This window comes from Ictalurus punctatus, chromosome 6 (assembly GCF_001660625.3).
Source record: "Ictalurus punctatus breed USDA103 chromosome 6, Coco_2.0, whole genome shotgun sequence".
Lineage (NCBI taxonomy): Eukaryota > Metazoa > Chordata > Actinopteri > Siluriformes > Ictaluridae > Ictalurus > Ictalurus punctatus.
In genome coordinates this window covers 30587734-30609362 of record NC_030421.2, presented here as the reverse complement: position 1 = coordinate 30609362, position 21629 = coordinate 30587734, and the positions used below count along the sequence as shown (strand labels likewise).

The window sequence follows — 21629 nt, the reverse complement described above, 5'->3', positions numbered from 1 at the left end:
AATAAAGAAAATGGTGGTGTGATCATGTGATACAATCATTGTCTTTTGATGGATAAATAAATAAGCAATATTGATTAAAGAGACCTTTCCACTGACTCTGAAATATACCTGAAGAATGATGCCTAAGGTGTCTGCTCAAAAAAACTGCAATGTATTTTTCTGTTAGCAGTCACATTTCTAAAACATGCCCAGGCAGTTAGCCTTATTAAAACATTGCTATTGCTGTGTTGTTATTATTGTGATTATATTGCTTTTGTTGTCGTCATTACATTTTACATTACATTTATTCATTTAACAGACGCTTTTATCCAAAGCGACTTACAAATGAGGAAATACAAGCAAAACATATACAGCTTTTCCACAGCAAAGCCCACAAAAATTAGCTGAACTCATCAACGTTCCTCTCCATGGAAATCTTTCGTAAAAGGCGAAAGATTTATGCGTGAATGAAGAGAGACCTGAGCCATCATCATTACAGTTGCAATTAATTTAACTTTTTTTTTTTTTTTACTTGTGCTCTTTTGTTTTGATGATACAAAAACGTAGCATTGTTTGTTATTTAAATAATTCACCTTGAATCATAGATGTTTATCAGCTCTATGTATATTGCAGAAGCTGTGTACAGGAAAATACATGCCTCCATTCAGGCTGTCTCTGCTGAAAAACATTGATTTAGATGATCCACACCATTTTTATTTTGTGGCACACTATACATCAGTTTTAACCTTTGGTCTAAATTTGTCCATGTAGGCATACACGCTTTCCATATGCACACCTATCGCCATCTAGTGGTTGAGCAGACATAACTCCGGTTCATTCGAAAAATCGAAAGCGAAGGTAAGTGCTTGATGTAGAAAGTATATATATATTATTAAAAACTTTCTGACACTCGGAGAAGAAGCAGCTGATTAGGTGCGTTAATCCAGAGTAACTGTAATCAATAATTCAGCTATGATCGTACTTAATGTACAGAGAGAGCTTCACAAAACCGGTCAGAAATGACTGAAAATCCAAGTCTGCACGCTACAATATCAGGCTACATTCGGCTATACACTATGTTTTCTTTGATATTTGAAAGTTTACTTGTAAATCTACAGCTCTGCATGATTCTTTTCAGGAACAATGGACATAATCCAGGATAAAAAAGTGAAACTTATTGAATGGCTATCGGGAGAGGAACTGATTATCCAGCATGTTCATTCCCGGAAGCTGATCACCATGTCTGAATACATGACGCTCAAAAGCATCAAAGATCCCATTGCGAAAGTTACTGAACTCTTGGACAACATTTTGAAAAAAGGAGATCCCTGTTGCGTCGAATTTCTAGAGCTGCTGAAGAAAGACGATGTGAATGAATCCAGACCGGCGCTCAAGGAGTGGATAGGAACAGTAAATACCTCAGGTAGCAAAGTACTGTATTGTACTGTTGTACTGTGAGCTCTCAAGCTAACAGATGTAAGTTGCTTTATTGAGATAGTAAAAGGCTTTACATCGTCAAAGCACTTGTAACATTAAGTTACAGAAGGTTACACACAACTTAATAAATAATAATAATAATAATAATAATAATAATAATATGTTTTATTAGCATTGTATGCATGTTTACAGTGTTGATGTTATTGTGCAGCTGGTGGTCCTGTTCCACTGAGCTCGAGCTCTCTCTCTCTAGTCAAAGTCAAAGGACGGCATGGCAAATGTTAACATACGTATTATATATGTATGTATATACAATATGTATGTCTGATAGTGCACGTGTGTCGGTCTCTCACACACACTCGCACACACTCTGCATTGCTGTCCTGTCTATGATGAATTTAATTACTTTCTTCATGTCTTCTTAGCTCTCAAAGATAAGAAAAAGGACAGCAACACCTCTCAAGCTGGTACTGCGGAAACTGCAGGTAACTCCTGATCCACTGGCAGCGTTTAGCGCTTCCATGAGCTGAAACCAAAATCCACAGTATGAACAGCTTCTGTATGATGAACGTTTTTGACGAATTTCTAACCTCTTCTGTCTCTTCACTTCTTTCTCCTCTTTATATACTCCAGATAATCAGGAATTTCTGAGGAAGAACCGGGGTCATCTTATTGATAATGTAAAAGCTGTTGTTAGAATAGTTGATGACCTTCCCTTCACTAATGAAATGGTGGCAAACGTACGAGCTGAGAACACAGAGCAGGCCAAGATGAGGAAAGTTCTGGAGTACACAAATAGCAAAAAAGCTGCTCAGCTTCTGGTTGATGCCTTGTGGAAACATGCAAAAGATGTCATGGAGGATCTGACCATGGCCTAACAGCTCAGTGCAGCATTTAAAACTTCTTCAATGATGGTGCAGGGCATGAATTACAGACTAAATAAGTCCAGTTTTTAAAGATAATTTTGTAAGATGTTAATCACCCTTTGTCATACCACTGCATTTCTCTATTTTCATAATGCTTTACAGCCTTCCATAATCATTCCAGAATTAGTAGAATATAGTCTCCATAAAATTAAGTATCATGCCAAATTTGTAAATCGACTTTTTTTGCAATCCATATTGGATTCCAAAAAAAAAAAAACGGGTATTGCACATATTACAACAACTCAGTTTTTATTACTGTTTTTACTGTACACTATCACCTACATTTGTTGTGCCTCTCCAATTTTTATATTTTCTTTGTCTTCCATAATCATTCCGATATTTGTTCAATACGCTCTACATAAAATTTTAGCTTATGCTGTTTTTGTGTTTTCTATAATGACTAACCCTGTGACTGTGCTGTTTTAAAAAATATTATGGGCATTTTTTTTAAAAAACATTTTTAAAATCATCCTCCCCACTCTTTTGTATCTGCACTCTAAATTGCAAATGTAAAACATTAAAATCTAATGCATTCATAATTTGTAACTATTGATGCTCATTTTATATCTGAATATACATTATATGGTCAAATATTTGTGGACACCTGAATATAATAATAATAAGTTTAATTAATATACCGCCTTTCCTGAGCTCAAGGACGCTTTACAATACAATGATGCATAAACAATGAACAATCATGGACACAAACACAATGTGACAAACAAAGAGCAACCAAACACAAAAGAAATACACAGTACAGTCACTGAGAAAATGCATTATAACAGATTAGGACATAACACTGTGAAAACAGATATGTTTTTAATTGGGATTTGGATGGATGGAGATGGATGTGATGTTGCGAAAAGTGAGCGAATTCCAGATTTTAGGTGCTACAGCACTGAAAGACCTGTCACCCAGACAAAATCTAGGGACAGAGAAAGTCCGAACCCCAGAGGACCTGAGAGCGCGGGTCATGTTGTAGGGGAGAAGCAGTGCACTAAGATAGAATCACACCCATAGGTGCTTGTTGAACATCTTATTCCAGATTTAGTCCCCCTTGTTGTTATAATCGTGGCTGTGGGGATTTGTGTTCATTCAGCTACGAGAGCATTAGCGATGTCGGGCGAGCAGGCCTGGGGCTTCCAGTTCATCCCAAAGGTGTTCAGTGGGTGTAATGTTCATGTGTCCAAAAATATTTGTTCGTATAGGGCATTTTATATGAAACATTAGCACCTTTTTTAAAAAGCGTAGGCTAATTTTATATGTATGTGGTAATGTCAATGACAGTGGGAGGTTCAATAAAAAAATTATCAGGAAATAAATACATACATAAATTGAGCAACAAAGTTTCTGTGATTATTTCAAGTTCAAGTGATTTTATTGTCATTTCAACCATATACAGTTGGTACAGTACACAGTGAAATGAAACAATGTTCCTCTAGGACCATGGTGCTACATAAAACAAAACACTAATCACATGAGACGACACAGAACTAAATAAGGTCTACAAACATTCTACATAAAGTGCACGTGCAGACATGTGCTAACAACACAGGGCAGTACATTACTAAAACAGGACAATAGGCACAGTAAGTGACGGTGTAGTGCCGAACAGTACACAGTTTTAGTGTGGAAGTGTCTGATATAACAGGTAGTGAAAAAGAAAGGTGCCAAGGATTAACAATATAATGTATAAATGGTATCAATGTAAACATAACATGCTATGACTGAGTATTCAGCAAATTAGCTTATACCAAATATGGACATAGCAGTTATTGTGGTAGCAGCTAGGTAAAGTGTTTATAGTGACAATGAATTAGATACTATATATTTTAGAATACAGTAGCAGCAAATAATGCAACAGTGTCAATGCAGGAATGTGCAAATATTTCAATGGGAGTGTGATGGTGTTCAGTTCAGGGTGTGTGTGTGCGCGCGTGTGTATCAGTCCAGTCTGATGGCTTGGGGGAAGAAGCTGTTACACAGTCTGGTTGTGAGGGCCCGAATGCTTCGGTACTTTTTTTTAGACAATTATTATTATTAGGATTCCTCCGTCAGGAGGAAACCTATTGTTATTGATAATTATTATTACTACTATTATTCTCCTTATCTCTGTAAAGTGCCCAATAACTCAAGATCTGAATGGTAAAAAGTTTTTAAATTTAGCACATTGATACTACAGGCTATGAGTAACTTCCACACCACAAATGGCCCACATGAGCACATAGGTGGTGCTACAGACCACGCTCAAAACCTATGTGATTTTCACTCCACCCCATAAGTCCAAAATGTCTGAAATCTGATATACACGTCTTATTTCTCATGGGGAACAAAAAAGCCATTTGGACCCATAAGGTCCACCATGACAGATTTTCCAGTAAATTTGTTCAAAATGACAAAAAAGCTTCTCTTCATGAGCTGTAGGTCCAATTGACAAACTGTGGTACACGTGTGGGATACATGTTTTCTACAGGGTGATAAGCAATAAGGATTCAAATCAAAATTGGCCAAACTATTCAAATGTTGGTGAATTCACAACTGTTGCACATATATATTGTGTCATGTGAAATCAAATCATGGCTCTCAAATCATGTCATGTGGACTTTACAAGCATCTTTTTTTTTATTTTTAACTTCTTAAAACCCCATTTTGACTGACTGATTTGAATGACTCTTATCAGTAAGTTGTACTTCGTGTAAAGTTGTGAGGAATGTAAAGGATTGTGGTTTTGTGTGAAGTACTGTGAGGCATGTAATTGTTATGGAAATATAGATAATTAAAAAAAAAAAAAAAGACACACACATTAATTTTGTTACTGTGGAAAAATAAATATTGTGGCAAGTTACTGTGGGGAAAAACGCAATTGGCTGAGGGTCTGTAAAGATGAAAAAAGAAACAAGAAATAAGAAGTGTGGGACATGGAAGCCGGTATTTTGGTAAGCTGTGGTGGTATTTACATATCCCGGGGTAGAACTCTCTAATGTGGGAAGTAGGAGTTCCCAGTTATCATGAAGTATCAACAACAACAGAGGTGATTTAACGTTTAATATCCCTTAAATGTTTTACATTTTACGGTGTCTTAGCATAAGTTTTATGCTGGACTCTGCTGTTAGATTTGATATTTGGTTGTATTTCATCAATTACATATAACTCTAGCTAGCCAGCCTTAGCTAACTGGTATGCGGACTCTAACGGGTTTATCGTGCTAAACTAGAAGTCGTTGATTAAAATAAGTAACTGACCGTATTTTTTATGTTCGCGTTTACAGACTTCAACGGTGGGAACACACGTTCAACGTAGAGGTTCATCCCTGGTAGCGAGCGAGCTAACTGCTAACAACCCGGCTAAGCAGGTCTGTCTTATAAATGGGGGCTTAAAATGCGAACTTGACGGTTTCTTTGAGTTAAAATCATGAGCTTTTGGAACAGTTGCTGTTATGTATCGGGTTTTTTCTTTTTAAATATATGACAAATCTAGTCAAAATGCTGTATTAGCTAGTGTTGCTAACTTCTGTGATGCTTAAAGTTAGCATCACACTGGTTCCCTCGACAGAAATCTAATAGGATTTTCCCACAGGCTTTTGGTTTATCGAAGAAAAAAAAGCTCTGTAATCGACAAACGATTACAATACTAACACGTCTTGCCTATCAAGATAATTTTCAGAAATTAACACAACATTTTATGAAGTTTGAAGCCTAAATACAATCTCCAGAAATAAAATAGCTAACCGTATGCTATAAACGAACTACACCACGGTCGCTCGACTTCAACGTCACCATCACCAAACCTCCGACAACTTTTCCAACGTTAATTTAAAAACATTTTCCGTAATACGTATTTACTCCGTGGATGAATCTTTATCCACATTTTTTTGGTGGGAATTGTGTACAACATACCTGAACCAGTTTATCTTCAAAAAAATTTTTCCTATTCCACGTGATGACGTCTAATGTCCCCGACAACGTCTGTAGGGCCATTTAGCAATTAGCAACAGCCTTTTTCAATACACGTAAAAGCTTTTTTTTTTAAAAAAATTTACGAGTGGGGTATTACTGATGTATTTTATGTCGTAGAATAAATCGTGAAAATATTTTTGTGCTTGTGTTCACCACAAACTGTATTTCAGGCTATTACCCAAAATCCCATTCAAAACAACCTCACTGACTTCGGGACTATGGAACCGGAAGTTCTAAAATGCTAACTCGTTTCCGGGTTCTGGCGTTACAAGATGACGTCATCCCTGCGCCACTCTATACGAGAAGAATCCATTTTCCCTTTCCTAGTGTTTAAACTAGTGCAGGGCACTGATATGTGCTCTATGAGAATAAATATCGCAAGCAGCAGCAGTCAACACCCCCCCCCCCATGGTCATTTGTTGACTAAGTGGGTAAAAGATGATACAAGACTGCAGATTGGTCATTTTGTTTAGTAGCTAATGGAATTAATCAATTTGAATCAATCAAATTGAAATAAAAAAAAAAAACAATGGAGTAACTGTTCCAGTTTTTACTCTATCATCAGCCAAAAAAAAATTCATTGTGAATCAAAATAAAGTTGCTTGTACATGTTTGACAATATAGGTAGTAGAATATTATAGCTATATTAGAGACAGTAAATTTCCCTAAAACTCAGTGTTTTGATTTGCCAACATGACAGCGTACCAAAAAAATAATGTTAATGAAGAGACTTCCACAAGTCTCTGAAGGCTTGAATGGGAGAAAAATAATTTATACATAATCTTATACATACATAACTTTTGAAATAAATTAATAACCATATATATTTCTAATGTTCCATAGTTTTCTAAAAAATGATGAGGATGATGAACCCCACTGTTCATAAGCCCCATCCTGATCGAGAACCTCGTGTTCATCCATGCAGGCCAGGTACCACACACACACACACGGAGTAAATTTAAGGGAATGTTGAGGGAACTACACAATGATTTCTTGCTATGTATACATGAAGACATAAGAATTTAAAGTTCAACTAATAACCAAATTTCATAGATAACAGACAATAGATAAGCAAATAAGTGATCATTTGAGGCACAGTGTTCCTCAAAGAAAAGTATTTGTTTTTGAACTTTGTCATGTAGTGATGTAATTTATCATCCTAGACACAATCAGATTAATAACAAAATCTGTAACATTAATAACATTTATGTGAGTCAGGTTCTTATTCTGTAGCCTTACTAACTGAGGTTTTGACTCCAGGGGATGCTGGTGTCTTCCACGGTGACAATGACCTGGCTGGTGGTGATAGTATAACTATTCCTGGCCCTCTGATGAGGTGAGACCTTCTTTCTCCTCTCATATAACACACACAAGTTGAACATTAAATATGCAAACTATTAAAACAGTAATGTTCTGAAACCTATCATCAGGGGATATGTGTAGTAATCCATATCCATCTGTTGCAGCAATAAAATGCAGCTTGACGACCTGGTTTATTTCATCCAGAGGAAATCTCAGGAGTGTGTACAACATGTGGATGAACCTGAGCAAAGGAGGCCTATTTCTTCTGGCAGATAATGGAGTTGCTCTGCATCAGAAATGGTGTAAGTGTTGTAGTTCATTACGTGCTGATTGTTTAAGCCAAATTATGAATGATAAATGTATCAAGAGATTTTTATGCAAGAAAGTAAACATCCTCTGAATTGTAAGTGCATGAATGAATAAATATACAATAGATTAAACTTAAAGGCGTTTCTTTTACTGGATGTAATGCTGGCTGAAGTCGATACGCTCCTCTTCAAGGGCTATGGTTTTCTGAGGGAAGGTATCAAAAAGTTAGTTTATTTACACAGCAGCATTACAACCTTCTGTATTGTGTATTGAAATTGTGTATTTTTGTGATGACTGACGTGACAATTCCTACTACAGCTTGGTACGGTTAAGAACCAGGATGGTTGGTGTCTTCCTCTGGCACAACTTTTATGCTCCGCTAAACCACAACATGAGAACTTAAATGCTGTGGTTAAAATGGGATAAAAGCTTGGTATGGATTAGTAACGGTATTTTTCAGGCATTCACATATTGTAAATATATTCAATTCAATTCAATTCAATTCAATTCAATTTTATTTGTATAGCGCTTTTTACAATAGACATTGTCTCAAAGCAGCTTTACAGAAATATCAACATGAACTATGTTTCACAGACCCTGAATAATGTTGACATGTATGACATAACATGGTCAGAAAATATCAAACATAGCTCATATTTCACTTAAAATAATTAACCGTTTGAATAAATTCTTATTCAAACTTAATAAATAAAAGGATCAACTCAAAATATTTTTTTAGTAGATCCTCTTTTATCATTCAACTTTTGTAACTTTCAGTCATTTGGTTAAACAGCGCCCTCTGGTGGTAATCCTTTTGAAAATGTTATGTCAAATTGACACATGCATGAGCAACACCCGGAACAACCGATAATACAGCAACACGGTGCGTATATACAGACTTTAATAATCATTATTATTATTTAAAATTATTATTATTATTATTATTATTATTATTATTATTATTATTATTATATTTCTTTAGTAGCCTAATGTTGAATGCACTGAGGAAAGAAGAAATAAGGAAAGCAGTTGTTTTAACCCATAAAGTGATAGTAATTAATTAACTAATTAACTACTGCATTGTTCACAGTCAGGAGTTTATTGGATATTTTTGTTTGTTTGTTTGTTTGTTTGTTTATACTTGAACTAAATTCTGCATTTTCTATTTCAGGAAGAATGGACATAATCACAAGTAATAAGGTGAAGCTTATTAAATGGTTACGCGTAGACGAATACATTTTGCAGCACGTCCATTCTAGGAAGTTGATAACCTGGGATGAATACACGAAACTGAAAAGCATCTCAGACCATGGAACCCACATAACCGAACTCTTGGACCTAATATTGCAAAAGGGACAAAGTGTGTGCATGGACTTTGTAAAATTGCTGAAAGAAGACGATGTGAATGAAAGCAGCCCGGAGCTGAAGGAGTGGATAACTTCAGTAAATACCTCCTCAGGTAAGCGAGATTTACACGGTGTTACACTGTACACGTCATCTCCAAATCAGCAAACACTAAAACACACAATCTGAGCTGCCAGGAAATCACGTGGCCATTTCACCTAGTGTTCTGCTTACATATTCAATTACCTCAAGTGAAGCTTGCTCAGCAGGTACAACAGGAACACTGAGAACACTGAAATGTCCTCTACAAAAAAAAAAAAAAAAAAAAAAAAACAGCTGTCATAAATTACAATACTCTTGTGAGCTTGATATTGATGTCCAGTTTGGTATTTTCTAATATGATACTGAAATATGAAGTTTTAACAAATATCAATAAGCATGAAACACTTGTAAGAAAAAAAAATATATATATATATATATATATATATATATATATATATATATAAATAAAAGCACATAGCTTAAAACAGAACTTGCAGAAAACCACGGCGTTTACACAAAAACCATTTACATTGCAAAAATAACAAATTATAAATATAATAAAAGATTTATCTTAACAAAAAAAAAATTGAACAAAGTCTCCTCAAAGACTATGCATGTATTTGCCTTTTCAAAAAAATAAAAAATAAAAATCTTCCAAATCGAATTCCAATCTTTTCCATTTGTTACAAGATTGGCTCCAATTCATTCTTTTTCTCTCAGATAACTCAAGAATTTCTTGCTGGTATCGACACTGCTGGTTGTTCTCTCTCTAATTGCAAAGCCCTATTGGTATGCCTACTCTAGCAAATGATGTCAAATGTCTTCTTTTTTGTCATTCATCATATATATGATAAAAAATACATTTAAAAATGAAATACAAAATAGTATAACCCAGTCCAATCTGAACATAATACGTTACTGAATAAAACTAATCACCTCATTGTTTAAATCTGCATAACATTTCAGATTATTGTGCTCCTTCTAATCATAATTAGGAACTTATGGAATATTTCAGTAACAGATTTTTTTTTCCCTAACAAAGCAGTAACTCAAATAGCCAACAGTTAGCTCATCTGAATGACATCATGCAAACAGGTAGCATCTATTTATCCGTTCACTTAAGCTATTCAAGAAGCAATACTTTTTTCAGCTTCTCTATTACAACTGAAAGTAATAATATACTTCACATATATTAAGCAACATTCCCAACACTGCAACAATCACTTTTCCACCTATGAAAAATATAGAATGACTGGTATCTGGATGAATGTAATACCTAAATACTGTCTCACACAATGTCTTCTTTCCTCTTTCTCACAGAAATAAAAGCAGCTCCAAAGCACTCTGTCCAAAGCTCAGGTGTGAATAATGACCATACCATGTATACCATGAATATTTCATTTTTAAAAATCCCATTCACCCAATACTATGCCAGTTTATCTGGATGCTCACTGGAAGTTATAATGCAAATCTTTTTTCATCAACAGGTAGCTCAGTGAATATTTCTGCAACTGATGGCAGCAGTGTTTACGCCCCTATGATAAGCGGCTCTCAGATTTCTAGCCTCAGTATGAACACAAATACTGGTCCTCAAAAAAAGAACTGATGTCATGGAGGGCCTGACCACGGCCTAACAATGATGGTGCAGGGCATGAATTACAGACCAAATACCATACCTTTTCTAAGATAATATTATGATATGTCTTTTTATTATTGTTTCTGTACACAATATAAAAAAATTTTATATAACCCAGGAAAATCATTCCACTACATTTTCACAGTTTTAGCATTTTTTAATAAAGAAAATGGTGGTGTGATCATGTGATACAATCATTGTCTTTTGATGGATAAATAAATAAGCAATATTGATTAAAGAGACCTTTCCACTGACTCTGAAATATACCTGAAGAATGATGCCTAAGGTGTCTGCTCAAAAAAACTGCAATGTATTTTTCTGTTAGCAGTCACATTTCTAAAACATGCCCAGGCAGTTAGCCTTATTAAAACATTGCTATTGCTGTGTTGTTATTATTGTGATTATATTGCTTTTGTTGTCGTCATTACATTTTACATTACATTTATTCATTTAACAGACGCTTTTATCCAAAGCGACTTACAAATGAGGAAATACAAGCAAAACATATACAGCTTTTCCACAGCAAAGCCCACAAAAATTAGCTGAACTCATCAACGTTCCTCTCCATGGAAATCTTTCGTAAAAGGCGAAAGATTTATGCGTGAATGAAGAGAGACCTGAGCCATCATCATTACAGTTGCAATTAATTTAACTTTTTTTTTTTTTTACTTGTGCTCTTTTGTTTTGATGATACAAAAACGTAGCATTGTTTGTTATTTAAATAATTCACCTTGAATCATAGATGTTTATCAGCTCTATGTATATTGCAGAAGCTGTGTACAGGAAAATACATGCCTCCATTCAGGCTGTCTCTGCTGAAAAACATTGATTTAGATGATCCACACCATTTTTATTTTGTGGCACACTATACATCAGTTTTAACCTTTGGTCTAAATTTGTCCATGTAGGCATACACGCTTTCCATATGCACACCTATCGCCATCTAGTGGTTGAGCAGACATAACTCCGGTTCATTCGAAAAATCGAAAGCGAAGGTAAGTGCTTGATGTAGAAAGTATATATATATTATTAAAAACTTTCTGACACTCGGAGAAGAAGCAGCTGATTAGGTGCGTTAATCCAGAGTAACTGTAATCAATAATTCAGCTATGATCGTACTTAATGTACAGAGAGAGCTTCACAAAACCGGTCAGAAATGACTGAAAATCCAAGTCTGCACGCTACAATATCAGGCTACATTCGGCTATACACTATGTTTTCTTTGATATTTGAAAGTTTACTTGTAAATCTACAGCTCTGCATGATTCTTTTCAGGAACAATGGACATAATCCAGGATAAAAAAGTGAAACTTATTGAATGGCTATCGGGAGAGGAACTGATTATCCAGCATGTTCATTCCCGGAAGCTGATCACCATGTCTGAATACATGACGCTCAAAAGCATCAAAGATCCCATTGCGAAAGTTACTGAACTCTTGGACAACATTTTGAAAAAAGGAGATCCCTGTTGCGTCGAATTTCTAGAGCTGCTGAAGAAAGACGATGTGAATGAATCCAGACCGGCGCTCAAGGAGTGGATAGGAACAGTAAATACCTCAGGTAGCAAAGTACTGTATTGTACTGTTGTACTGTGAGCTCTCAAGCTAACAGATTTAAGTTGCTTTATTGAGATAGTAAAAGGCTTTACATCGTCAAAGCACTTGTAACATTAAGTTACAGAAGGTTACACACAACTTAATAAATAATAATAATAATAATAATAATAATAATAATAATAAGTTTTATTAGCATTGTATGCATGTTTACAGTGTTGATGTTATTGTGCAGCTGGTGGTCCTGTTCCACTGAGCTCGAGCTCTCTCTCTCTAGTCAAAGTCAAAGGACGGCATGGCAAATGTTAACATACGTATTATATATGTATGTATATACAATATGTATGTCTGATAGTGCACGTGTGTCGGTCTCTCACACACACTCGCACACACTCTGCATTGCTGTCCTGTCTATGATGAATTTAATTACTTTCTTCATGTCTTCTTAGCTCTCAAAGATAAGAAAAAGGACAGCAACACCTCTCAAGCTGGTACTGCGGAAACTGCAGGTAACTCCTGATCCACTGGCAGCGTTTAGCGCTTCCATGAGCTGAAACCAAAATCCACAGTATGAACAGCTTCTGTACGATGAACGTTTTTGACGAATTTCTAACCTCTTCTGTCTCTTCACTTCTTTCTCCTCTTTATATACTCCAGATAATCAGGAATTTCTGAGGAAGAACCGGGGTCATCTTATTGATAATGTAAAAGCTGTTGTTAGAATAGTTGATGACCTTCCCTTCACTAATGAAATGGTGGCAAACGTACGAGCTGAGAACACAGAGCAGGCCAAGATGAGGAAAGTTCTGGAGTACACAAATAGCAAAAAAGCTGCTCAGCTTCTGGTTGATGCCTTGTGGAAACATGCAAAAGATGTCATGGAGGATCTGACCATGGCCTAACAGCTCAGTGCAGCATTTAAAACTTCTTCAATGATGGTGCAGGGCATGAATTACAGACTAAATAAGTCCAGTTTTTAAAGATAATTTTGTAAGATGTTAATCACCCTTTGTCATACCACTGCATTTCTCTATTTTCATAATGCTTTACAGCCTTCCATAATCATTCCAGAATTAGTAGAATATAGTCTCCATAAAATTAAGTATCATGCCAAATTTGTAAATCGACTTTTTTTGCAATCCATATTGGATTCCAAAAAAAAAAAAACGGGTATTGCACATATTACAACAACTCAGTTTTTATTACTGTTTTTACTGTACACTATCACCTACATTTGTTGTGCCTCTCCAATTTTTATATTTTCTTTGTCTTCCATAATCATTCCGATATTTGTTCAATACGCTCTACATAAAATTTTAGCTTATGCTGTTTTTGTGTTTTCTATAATGACTAACCCTGTGACTGTGCTGTTTTAAAAAATATTATGGGCATTTTTTTTAAAAAAACATTTTTAAAATCATCCTCCCCACTCTTTTGTATCTGCACTCTAAATTGCAAATGTAAAACATTAAAATCTAATGCATTCATAATTTGTAACTATTGATGCTCATTTTATATCTGAATATACATTATATGGTCAAATATTTGTGGACACCTGAATATAATAATAATAAGTTTAATTAATATACCGCCTTTCCTGAGCTCAAGGACGCTTTACAATACAATGATGCATAAACAATGAACAATCATGGACACAAACACAATGTGACAAACAAAGAGCAACCAAACACAAAAGAAATACACAGTACAGTCACTGAGAAAATGCATTATAACAGATTAGGACATAACACTGTGAAAACAGATATGTTTTTAATTGGGATTTGGATGGATGGAGATGGATGTGATGTTGCGAAAAGTGAGCGAATTCCAGATTTTAGGTGCTACAGCACTGAAAGACCTGTCACCCAGACAAAATCTAGGGACAGAGAAAGTCCGAACCCCAGAGGACCTGAGAGCGCGGGTCATGTTGTAGGGGAGAAGCAGTGCACTAAGATAGAATCACACCCATAGGTGCTTGTTGAACATCTTATTCCAGATTTAGTCCCCCTTGTTGTTATAATCGTGGCTGTGGGGATTTGTGTTCATTCAGCTACGAGAGCATTAGCGATGTCGGGCGAGCAGGCCTGGGGCTTCCAGTTCATCCCAAAGGTGTTCAGTGGGTGTAATGTTCATGTGTCCAAAAATATTTGTTCGTATAGGGCATTTTATATGAAACATTAGCACCTTTTTTAAAAAGCGTAGGCTAATTTTATATGTATGTGGTAATGTCAATGACAGTGGGAGGTTCAATAAAAAAATTATCAGGAAATAAATACATACATAAATTGAGCAACAAAGTTTCTGTGATTATTTCAAGTTCAAGTGATTTTATTGTCATTTCAACCATATACAGTTGGTACAGTACACAGTGAAATGAAACAATGTTCCTCTAGGACCATGGTGCTACATAAAACAAAACACTAATCACATGAGACGACACAGAACTAAATAAGGTCTACAAACATTCTACATAAAGTGCACGTGCAGACATGTGCTAACAACACAGGGCAGTACAATATTACTAAAACAGGACAATAGGCACAGTAAGTGACGGTGTAGTGCCGAACAGTACACAGTTTTAGTGTGGAAGTGTCTGATATAACAGGTAGTGAAAAAGAAAGGTGCCAAGGATTAACAATATAATGTATAAATGGTATCAATGTAAACATAACATGCTATGACTGAGTATTCAGCAAATTAGCTTATACCAAATATGGACATAGCAGTTATTGTGGTAGCAGCTAGGTAAAGTGTTTATAGTGACAATGAATTAGATACTATATATTTTAGAATACAGTAGCAGCAAATAATGCAACAGTGTCAATGCAGGAATGTGCAAATATTTCAATGGGAGTGTGATGGTGTTCAGTTCAGGGTGTGTGTGTGCGCACGCGTGTGTATCAGTCCAGTCTGATGGCTTGGGGGAAGAAGCTGTTACACAGTCTGGTTGTGAGGGCCCGAATGCTTCGGTACTTTTTTTTAGACAATTATTATTATTAGGATTCCTCCGTCAGGAGGAAACCTATTGTTATTGATAATTATTATTACTACTATTATTCTCCTTATCTCTGTAAAGTGCCCAATAACTCAAGATCTGAATGGTAAAAAGTTTTTAAATTTAGCACATTGATACTACAGGCTATGAGTAACTTCCACACCACAAATGGCCCACATGAGCACATAGGTGGTGCTACAGACCACGCTCAAAACCTATGTGATTTTCACTCCACCCCATAAGTCCAAAATGTCTGAAATCTGATATACACGTCTTATTTCTCATGGGGAACAAAAAAGCCATTTGGACCCATAAGGTCCACCATGACAGATTTTCCAGTAAATTTGTTCAAAATGACAAAAAAGCTTCTCTTCATGAGCTGTAGGTCCAATTGACAAACTGTGGTACACGTGTGGGATACATGTTTTCTACAGGGTGATAAGCAATAAGGATTCAAATCAAAATTGGCCAAACTATTCAAATGTTGGTGAATTCACAACTGTTGCACATATATATTGTCATGTGAAATCAAATCATGGCTCTCAAATCATGTCATGTGGACTTTACAAGCATCTTTTTTTTTATTTTTAACTTCTTAAAACCCCATTTTGACTGACTGATTTGAATGACTCTTATCAGTAAGTTGTACTTCGTGTAAAGTTGTGAGGAATGTAAAGGATTGTGGTTTTGTGTGAAGTACTGTGAGGCATGTAATTGTTATGGAAATATAGATAATTAAAAAAAAAAAAAAAAGACACACACATTAATTTTGTTACTGTGGAAAAATAAATATTGTGGCAAGTTACTGTGGGGAAAAACGCAATTGGCTGAGGGTTTGTAAAGATGAAAAAAGAAACAAGAAATAAGAAGTGTGGGACATGGAAGCCGGTATTTTGGTAAGCTGTGGTGGTATTTACATATCCCGGGGTAGAACTCTCTAATGTGGGAAGTAGGAGTTCCCAGTTATCATGAAGTATCAACAACAACAGAGGTGATTTAACGTTTAATATCCCTTAAATGTTTTACATTTTACGGTGTCTTAGCATAAGTTTTATGCTGGACTCTGCTGTTAGATTTGATATTTGGTTGTATTTCATCAATTACATATAACTCTAGCTAGCCAGCCTTAGCTAACTGGTATGCGGACTCTAACGGGTTTATCGTGCTAAACTAGAAGTCGTTGATTAAAATAAGTAACTGACCGTATTTTTTATGTTCGCGTTTACAGACTTCAACGGTGGGAACACACGTTCAACGTAGAGGTTCATCCCTGGTAACGAGCGAGCTAACAACCTGGCTAAGCAGGTCTGTCTTGTAAATGGGGGCTTAAAATGCGAACTTGACGGTTTCTTGGAGTTAAAATCATGAGCTGTTGGAACAGTTGCTGTTATATATCAGGTTTTTTCTTTTTAAATATATGACAAATCTAGTCAAAATGCTGTATTAGCTAGTGTTGCTAGCTTCTGTGATGCTTAAAGTTAGCATCACACTGGTTCCCTCGACAGAAATCTAATAGGATTTTCCCCACAGGCTTTTGGTTTATCGAAGAAAAAAATAAGCTCTGTAATCGACAAACGATTACAACACTAACACGTCTTGCCTATCAAGATAATTTTCAGAAATTAACACAACATTTTATGAAGTTTGAAGCCTAAATACAATCTCCAGAAATAAAATAGCTAACTGTATGCTATAAACGAACTACACCACGGTCGCTCGACTTCAACGTCACCATCACCAAACCTCCGACAACTTTTCCAACGTTAATTTAAAAACATTTTCCGTAATACGTATTTACTCCGTGGATGAATCTTTATCCACATTTTTTTGGTGGGAATTGTGTATAACATACCTGAACCAGTTTATCTTCAAAAAAAAATTTCCTATTCCACGTGATGACGTCTAATGTCCCCGACAACGTCTGTAGGGCCATTTAGCAATTAGCAACAGCCTTTTTCAATACACGTAAAAGCTTTTTAAAAAAAATTTACGAGTGGGGTATTACTGATGTATTTTATGTCGTAGAATGAATCGTGAAAATATGTTTGTGCTTGTGTTCACCACAAACTGTATTTCAGGCTATTACCCAAAATCCCATTCAAAACAACCTCACTGACTTCGGGACTATGGAACCGGAAGTTCTAAAATGCTAACTCGTTTCCGGGTTCTGGCGTTACAAGATGACGTCATCCCTGCGCCACTCTATACAAGAAGAATCCATTTTCCCTTTCCTAGTGTTTAAACTAGTGCAGGGCACTGATATGTGCTCTATGAGAATAAATATCGCAAGCAGCAGCAGTCAACAACCCCCCCCCCCCCCCCCCCCCCCCCGAATGGTCATTTGTTGACTAAGTGGGTAAAAGATGATACAAGACTGCAGATTGGTCATTTTGTTTAGTAGCTAATGGAATTAATCAATTTGAATCAATCAAATTGAAATAAATAAAAAAAACAATGGAGTAACTGTTCCAGTTTTTACTCTATCATCAGCCAAAAAAAATTCATTGTGAATCAAAATAAAGTTGCTTGTACATGTTTTACAATATAGGTAGTAGAATATTATAGCTATATTAGAGACAGTAAATTTCCCTAAAACTCAGTGTTTTGATTTGCCAACATGACAGCGTACCAAAAAAATAATGTTAATGAAGAGACTTCCACAAGTCTCTGAAGGCTTCTGCCTCAGTTTTTAACATGCTGTGAGAATGAATGGGAGAAAAATAATTTATACATAATCTTATACATACATAACTTTTTAAAAACCGAAATAAATTAATAACCATATATATTTCTAATGTTCCATAGTTTTCTAAAAAATGATGAGGATGATGAACCCCACTGTTCATAAGCCCCATCCTGATCGAGAATCTCGTGTTCATCCATGCAGGCCAGGTACCACACACACACACACACACACACACACACACACACACACACACACACGGACGGACGGAGTAAATTTAAGGGAATGTTGAGGGAACTACACAATGATTTCTTGCTATGTATACATGAAGACATAAGAATTTAAAGTTCAACCAATAACCAAATTTCATAGATAACAGACAATAGATAAGCAAATAAGTGATCATTTGAGGCACAGTGTTCCTCAAAGAAAAGTATTTGTTTTTGAACTTTGTCATGTAGTGATGTAATTTATCATCCTAGACACAATCAGATTAATAACAAAATCTGTAACATTAATAACATTTATGTGAGTCAGGTTCTTATTCTGTAGCCTTACTAACTGAGGTTTTGACTCCAGGGGATGCTGGTGTCTTCCACGGTGACAATGACCTGGCTGTTGGTGATAGTATAACTATTCCGAGCCCTCTGATGAGGTGAGACCTTCTTTCTCCTCTCATATAACACACACAAGTTGAACATTAAATATGCAAACTATTAAAACAGTAATGTTCTGAAACCTATCATCAGGGGATATGTGTAGTAATCCATATCCATCTGTTGTAGCAATAAAATGCAGCTTGACGACCTGGTTTATTTCATCCAGAGGAAATCTCAGGAGTGTGTACAACATGTGGATGAACCTGAGCAAAGGAGGCCTATTTCTTCTGGCAGATAATGGAGTTGCTCTGCATCAGAAATGGTGTAAGTGTTGTAGTTCATTACGTGCTGATTGTTTAAGCCAAATTATGAATGATAAATGTATCAAGAGATTTTTATGCAAGAAAGTAAACATCCTCTGAATTGTAAGTGCATGAATGAATAAATATACAATAGATTAAACTTAAAGGCGTTTCTTTTACTGGATGTAATGCTGGCTGAAGTCGATACGCTCCTCTTCAAGGGCTATGGTTTTCTGAGGGAAGGTATCAAAAAGTTAGTTTATTTACACAGCAGCATTACAACCTTCTGTATTGTGTATTGAAATTGTGTATTTTTGTGATGACTGACGTGACAATTCCTACTACAGCTTGGTACGGTTAAGAACCAGGATGGTTGGTGTCTTCCTCTGGCACAACTTTTATGCTCCGCTAAACCACAACATGAGAACTTAAATGCTGTGGTTAAAATGGGATAAAAGCTTGGTATGGATTAGTAACGGTATTTTTCAGGCATTCACATATTGTAAATATATTCAATTCAATTCAATTCAATTCAATTCAATTTTATTTGTATAGCGCTTTTTACAATAGACATTGTCTCAAAGCAGCTTTACAGAAATATCAACATGAACTATGTTTCACAGACCCTGATCCTCACATACATGTTTGGTCTTTCATCTGTAGACTCTGAAGAACTAACCTATGCAGCACATATCTACTACGTGGTGGCACTGGAGGAGCTACAAACATGTCAGGGATCCAGCTTTGATCTGATTGGATGTGACAGGTATTTTGTGTGTGTGCGTGCACGTGTGTATTTTTCTCTTTGTACCAGTTTGCCAGTCAGTCATTCAGCCATGAGGGAAGCTATCGAGAGAACTGAGGTATAGGAATATATACCTATACCTATAGGCTCTCTGACATCAGGGCTCGCCCAGCCTAACTTCCAGGTTAAAATTTCTCTTCTTCTCTTCTTTTAATGCAAACTGATCAGCCAAATTTAAGTGTGAACCATTGTACTAAGAATAAATGACTCTGTCTGCCTTAGACAAGTGCTATCATGCCAGCAGGCTAGCCAGGTCTGGACTTGTTGATCAAGCCCTTGATTACTGTGAGGCCGTCGCTAGAACAATTGCCACCTTTACTCGCAAAATCACAAAGACCACAATGGAACGGACTATTGCGGTGAATACAGTCATCGTAATTTGCGCTTAGCTCCCGGTCTGTCTGGAGGTGAGAAAATGCAGAAGCATCACATTTAGACCTGTATAGTAAATATGTAAACACTGTTACAAAATTAATAGATTTTTAAAAAAATATTAGAATTTTGAATTTCTATCTAAATGTCCAATTTCTGCCTAAAATACGTCACCACTGCACATACAGGTTACCGTGATCTGATATGGTGGTGTCTGGAACAAGACCCTCGCTCTCGGCCAAACTTCGAGGAAATCCTCAGCCGCAAGTGGTTTACGGGACTTCAGAGCAAAGTCAAGGTTATGCAGCAAGAAGAGAATAGACCTAATGTTAATGAGCATAGAATAGTCTAGATTGCATGGATTGTACTGGATCGGGATTGAGTTCTGTAACAAGGATTGCTCTGCATTTGTAATTAGGGGGCCAAACAACAAAATGCATAGGCACCCTATAGTGATTGTATGTTTTCTCATTATTTATTTGGGGGCCAAGCACCAAATGTGTGTAGGCATCCTTTAGTGATTGTATGTTTTCTTATTAGGGGGGCAGGCACTATAACGTCACTTGGGATATAGAAGGTCCTGCCACTCCACCATCAACAAACCTGAGAAAAGGCATCAAAACTTCCCAGTTTACCAAAACACCATGAAGTTCTGGGTCAATGACGACATGCATATTTTTGTGTCCGAGTATATCATTTCCATTTAAAATAATTTTATAAATTCATGACATGTATCACTTTATTCTATAAAACCTCTTTAGTTTGAATGCATTTTCAATACATTTAAATAATATATATTATTTTATGTTTTGGTATCTCAAACCCCCAAAATGTCATTCGGTGCAACCGTCCGCACAAATGAACAGCCTAAGAAAACTATTAAAAAGGTGTTTAATGATTAATACATTCTAAATAAAATACTGTGCCATGATTTTATGTTTGAACTCTTTCAAATAAACTAATTTCACAAACAATATTAGTGTCCAGCAATTTGTTCTCAAATGTCAGGGTGGCACAACCACAAACATGGTGGAATGATGGTATGAAGTGAAGCTGTAATAACAGTCAGCATGATAATGCATCATCCAAAGGACCCCCAAGTGATCTTTGTGGTGAATGAAAAGATTTGTACATCTCTCTCAAATACCGATTAAAAAAATAGCTACTTTCAACGCATAGGTAGGTTGGTACACTTTCCATGTCAGGTGGTAAAACCAATGTAAAACTAGGAAAATGCTATTTTATCATAAAACTGCTGCCTGTGCTGCCCCGTCACACAGCAGTTATAAAGTGCCCAGTCAGTGCTGTGCTGATGAAAGTGTGAAGGAAAAGTGGTCGTTACTTTGTGCAATGGAGGGGGACTTAAGTATTTTTGTCTGATTTATTATG

At 36.1% G+C, this 21629-nt stretch overlaps 3 protein-coding genes, 1 long non-coding RNA gene and 2 other non-coding genes across 18 annotated transcripts; 4 read left to right on the top strand and 2 right to left on the bottom strand.

The window, feature by feature from the left end:
- Window positions 1-351: 351 nt before the first annotated feature.
- On the bottom strand, window positions 352-466 carry LOC128632938 (U5 spliceosomal RNA). The gene has a single exon (XR_008396614.1). It is a non-coding gene; the product is annotated as a U5 spliceosomal RNA (small nuclear RNA).
- Window positions 467-689: 223 nt separating this feature from the next.
- LOC128632935 (uncharacterized) lies at window positions 690-3680 on the top strand. Its single transcript, XM_053681120.1, has 4 exons — window positions 690-837; window positions 1118-1402; window positions 1842-1901; window positions 2050-3680. Exons 2-4 carry the CDS (start codon window positions 1123-1125, stop codon window positions 2292-2294), a joined length of 585 nt encoding a protein of 194 aa, XP_053537095.1. The 5' UTR covers window positions 690-837; window positions 1118-1122; the 3' UTR covers window positions 2295-3680.
- A 1587-nt stretch (window positions 3681-5267) lies between these two features.
- Window positions 5268-10084, top strand: LOC108262174 (uncharacterized). The gene is made up of 7 exons (XR_008396611.1): window positions 5268-5373; window positions 5611-5694; window positions 7142-7228; window positions 7559-7634; window positions 7765-8792; window positions 9081-9368; window positions 10016-10084. It is a non-coding gene; the product is annotated as an uncharacterized LOC108262174 (long non-coding RNA).
- A 1357-nt stretch (window positions 10085-11441) lies between these two features.
- On the bottom strand, window positions 11442-11556 carry LOC128632937 (U5 spliceosomal RNA). Its single transcript, XR_008396613.1, has one exon. It is a non-coding gene; the product is annotated as a U5 spliceosomal RNA (small nuclear RNA).
- A 222-nt stretch (window positions 11557-11778) lies between these two features.
- On the top strand, window positions 11779-14773 carry LOC128632936 (uncharacterized). 2 transcript variants are annotated; one of them, XM_053681121.1, is made up of 4 exons: window positions 11779-11926; window positions 12207-12491; window positions 12934-12993; window positions 13142-14773. In XM_053681121.1, the coding sequence occupies exons 2-4, from the start codon at window positions 12212-12214 to the stop codon at window positions 13384-13386; spliced, it is 585 nt and encodes a 194-aa protein (XP_053537096.1). In that variant the 5' UTR covers window positions 11779-11926; window positions 12207-12211; the 3' UTR covers window positions 13387-14773. The 2 variants fall into 2 exon arrangements, with proteins under 2 accessions (XP_053537096.1, XP_053537097.1); XM_053681122.1 differs by lacking the exon at window positions 11779-11926 and adding an exon at window positions 11951-12001.
- A 1544-nt stretch (window positions 14774-16317) lies between these two features.
- LOC108266972 (uncharacterized) lies at window positions 16318-21214 on the top strand. Of its 12 annotated transcripts, XR_006982620.2 has the most exons (9): window positions 16353-16470; window positions 16708-16784; window positions 18285-18371; window positions 18742-18817; window positions 18948-19085; window positions 19411-19525; window positions 19727-19992; window positions 20091-20275; window positions 20429-21214. XR_006982620.2 is itself a non-coding variant. In XM_017470812.2 (8 exons), exons 3-7 carry the CDS (start codon window positions 18296-18298, stop codon window positions 20134-20136), a joined length of 399 nt encoding a protein of 132 aa, XP_017326301.2. In that variant the 5' UTR covers window positions 16353-16470; window positions 16708-16784; window positions 18285-18295; the 3' UTR covers window positions 20137-20275; window positions 20429-21214. The 12 variants fall into 12 exon arrangements, 1 of the variants encoding a protein (XP_017326301.2); XR_006982625.2 differs by having other exon boundaries at window positions 18988-19085; window positions 19411-19992; XR_006982624.2 differs by lacking the exon at window positions 19411-19525.
- Window positions 21215-21629: the final 415 nt, after the last annotated feature.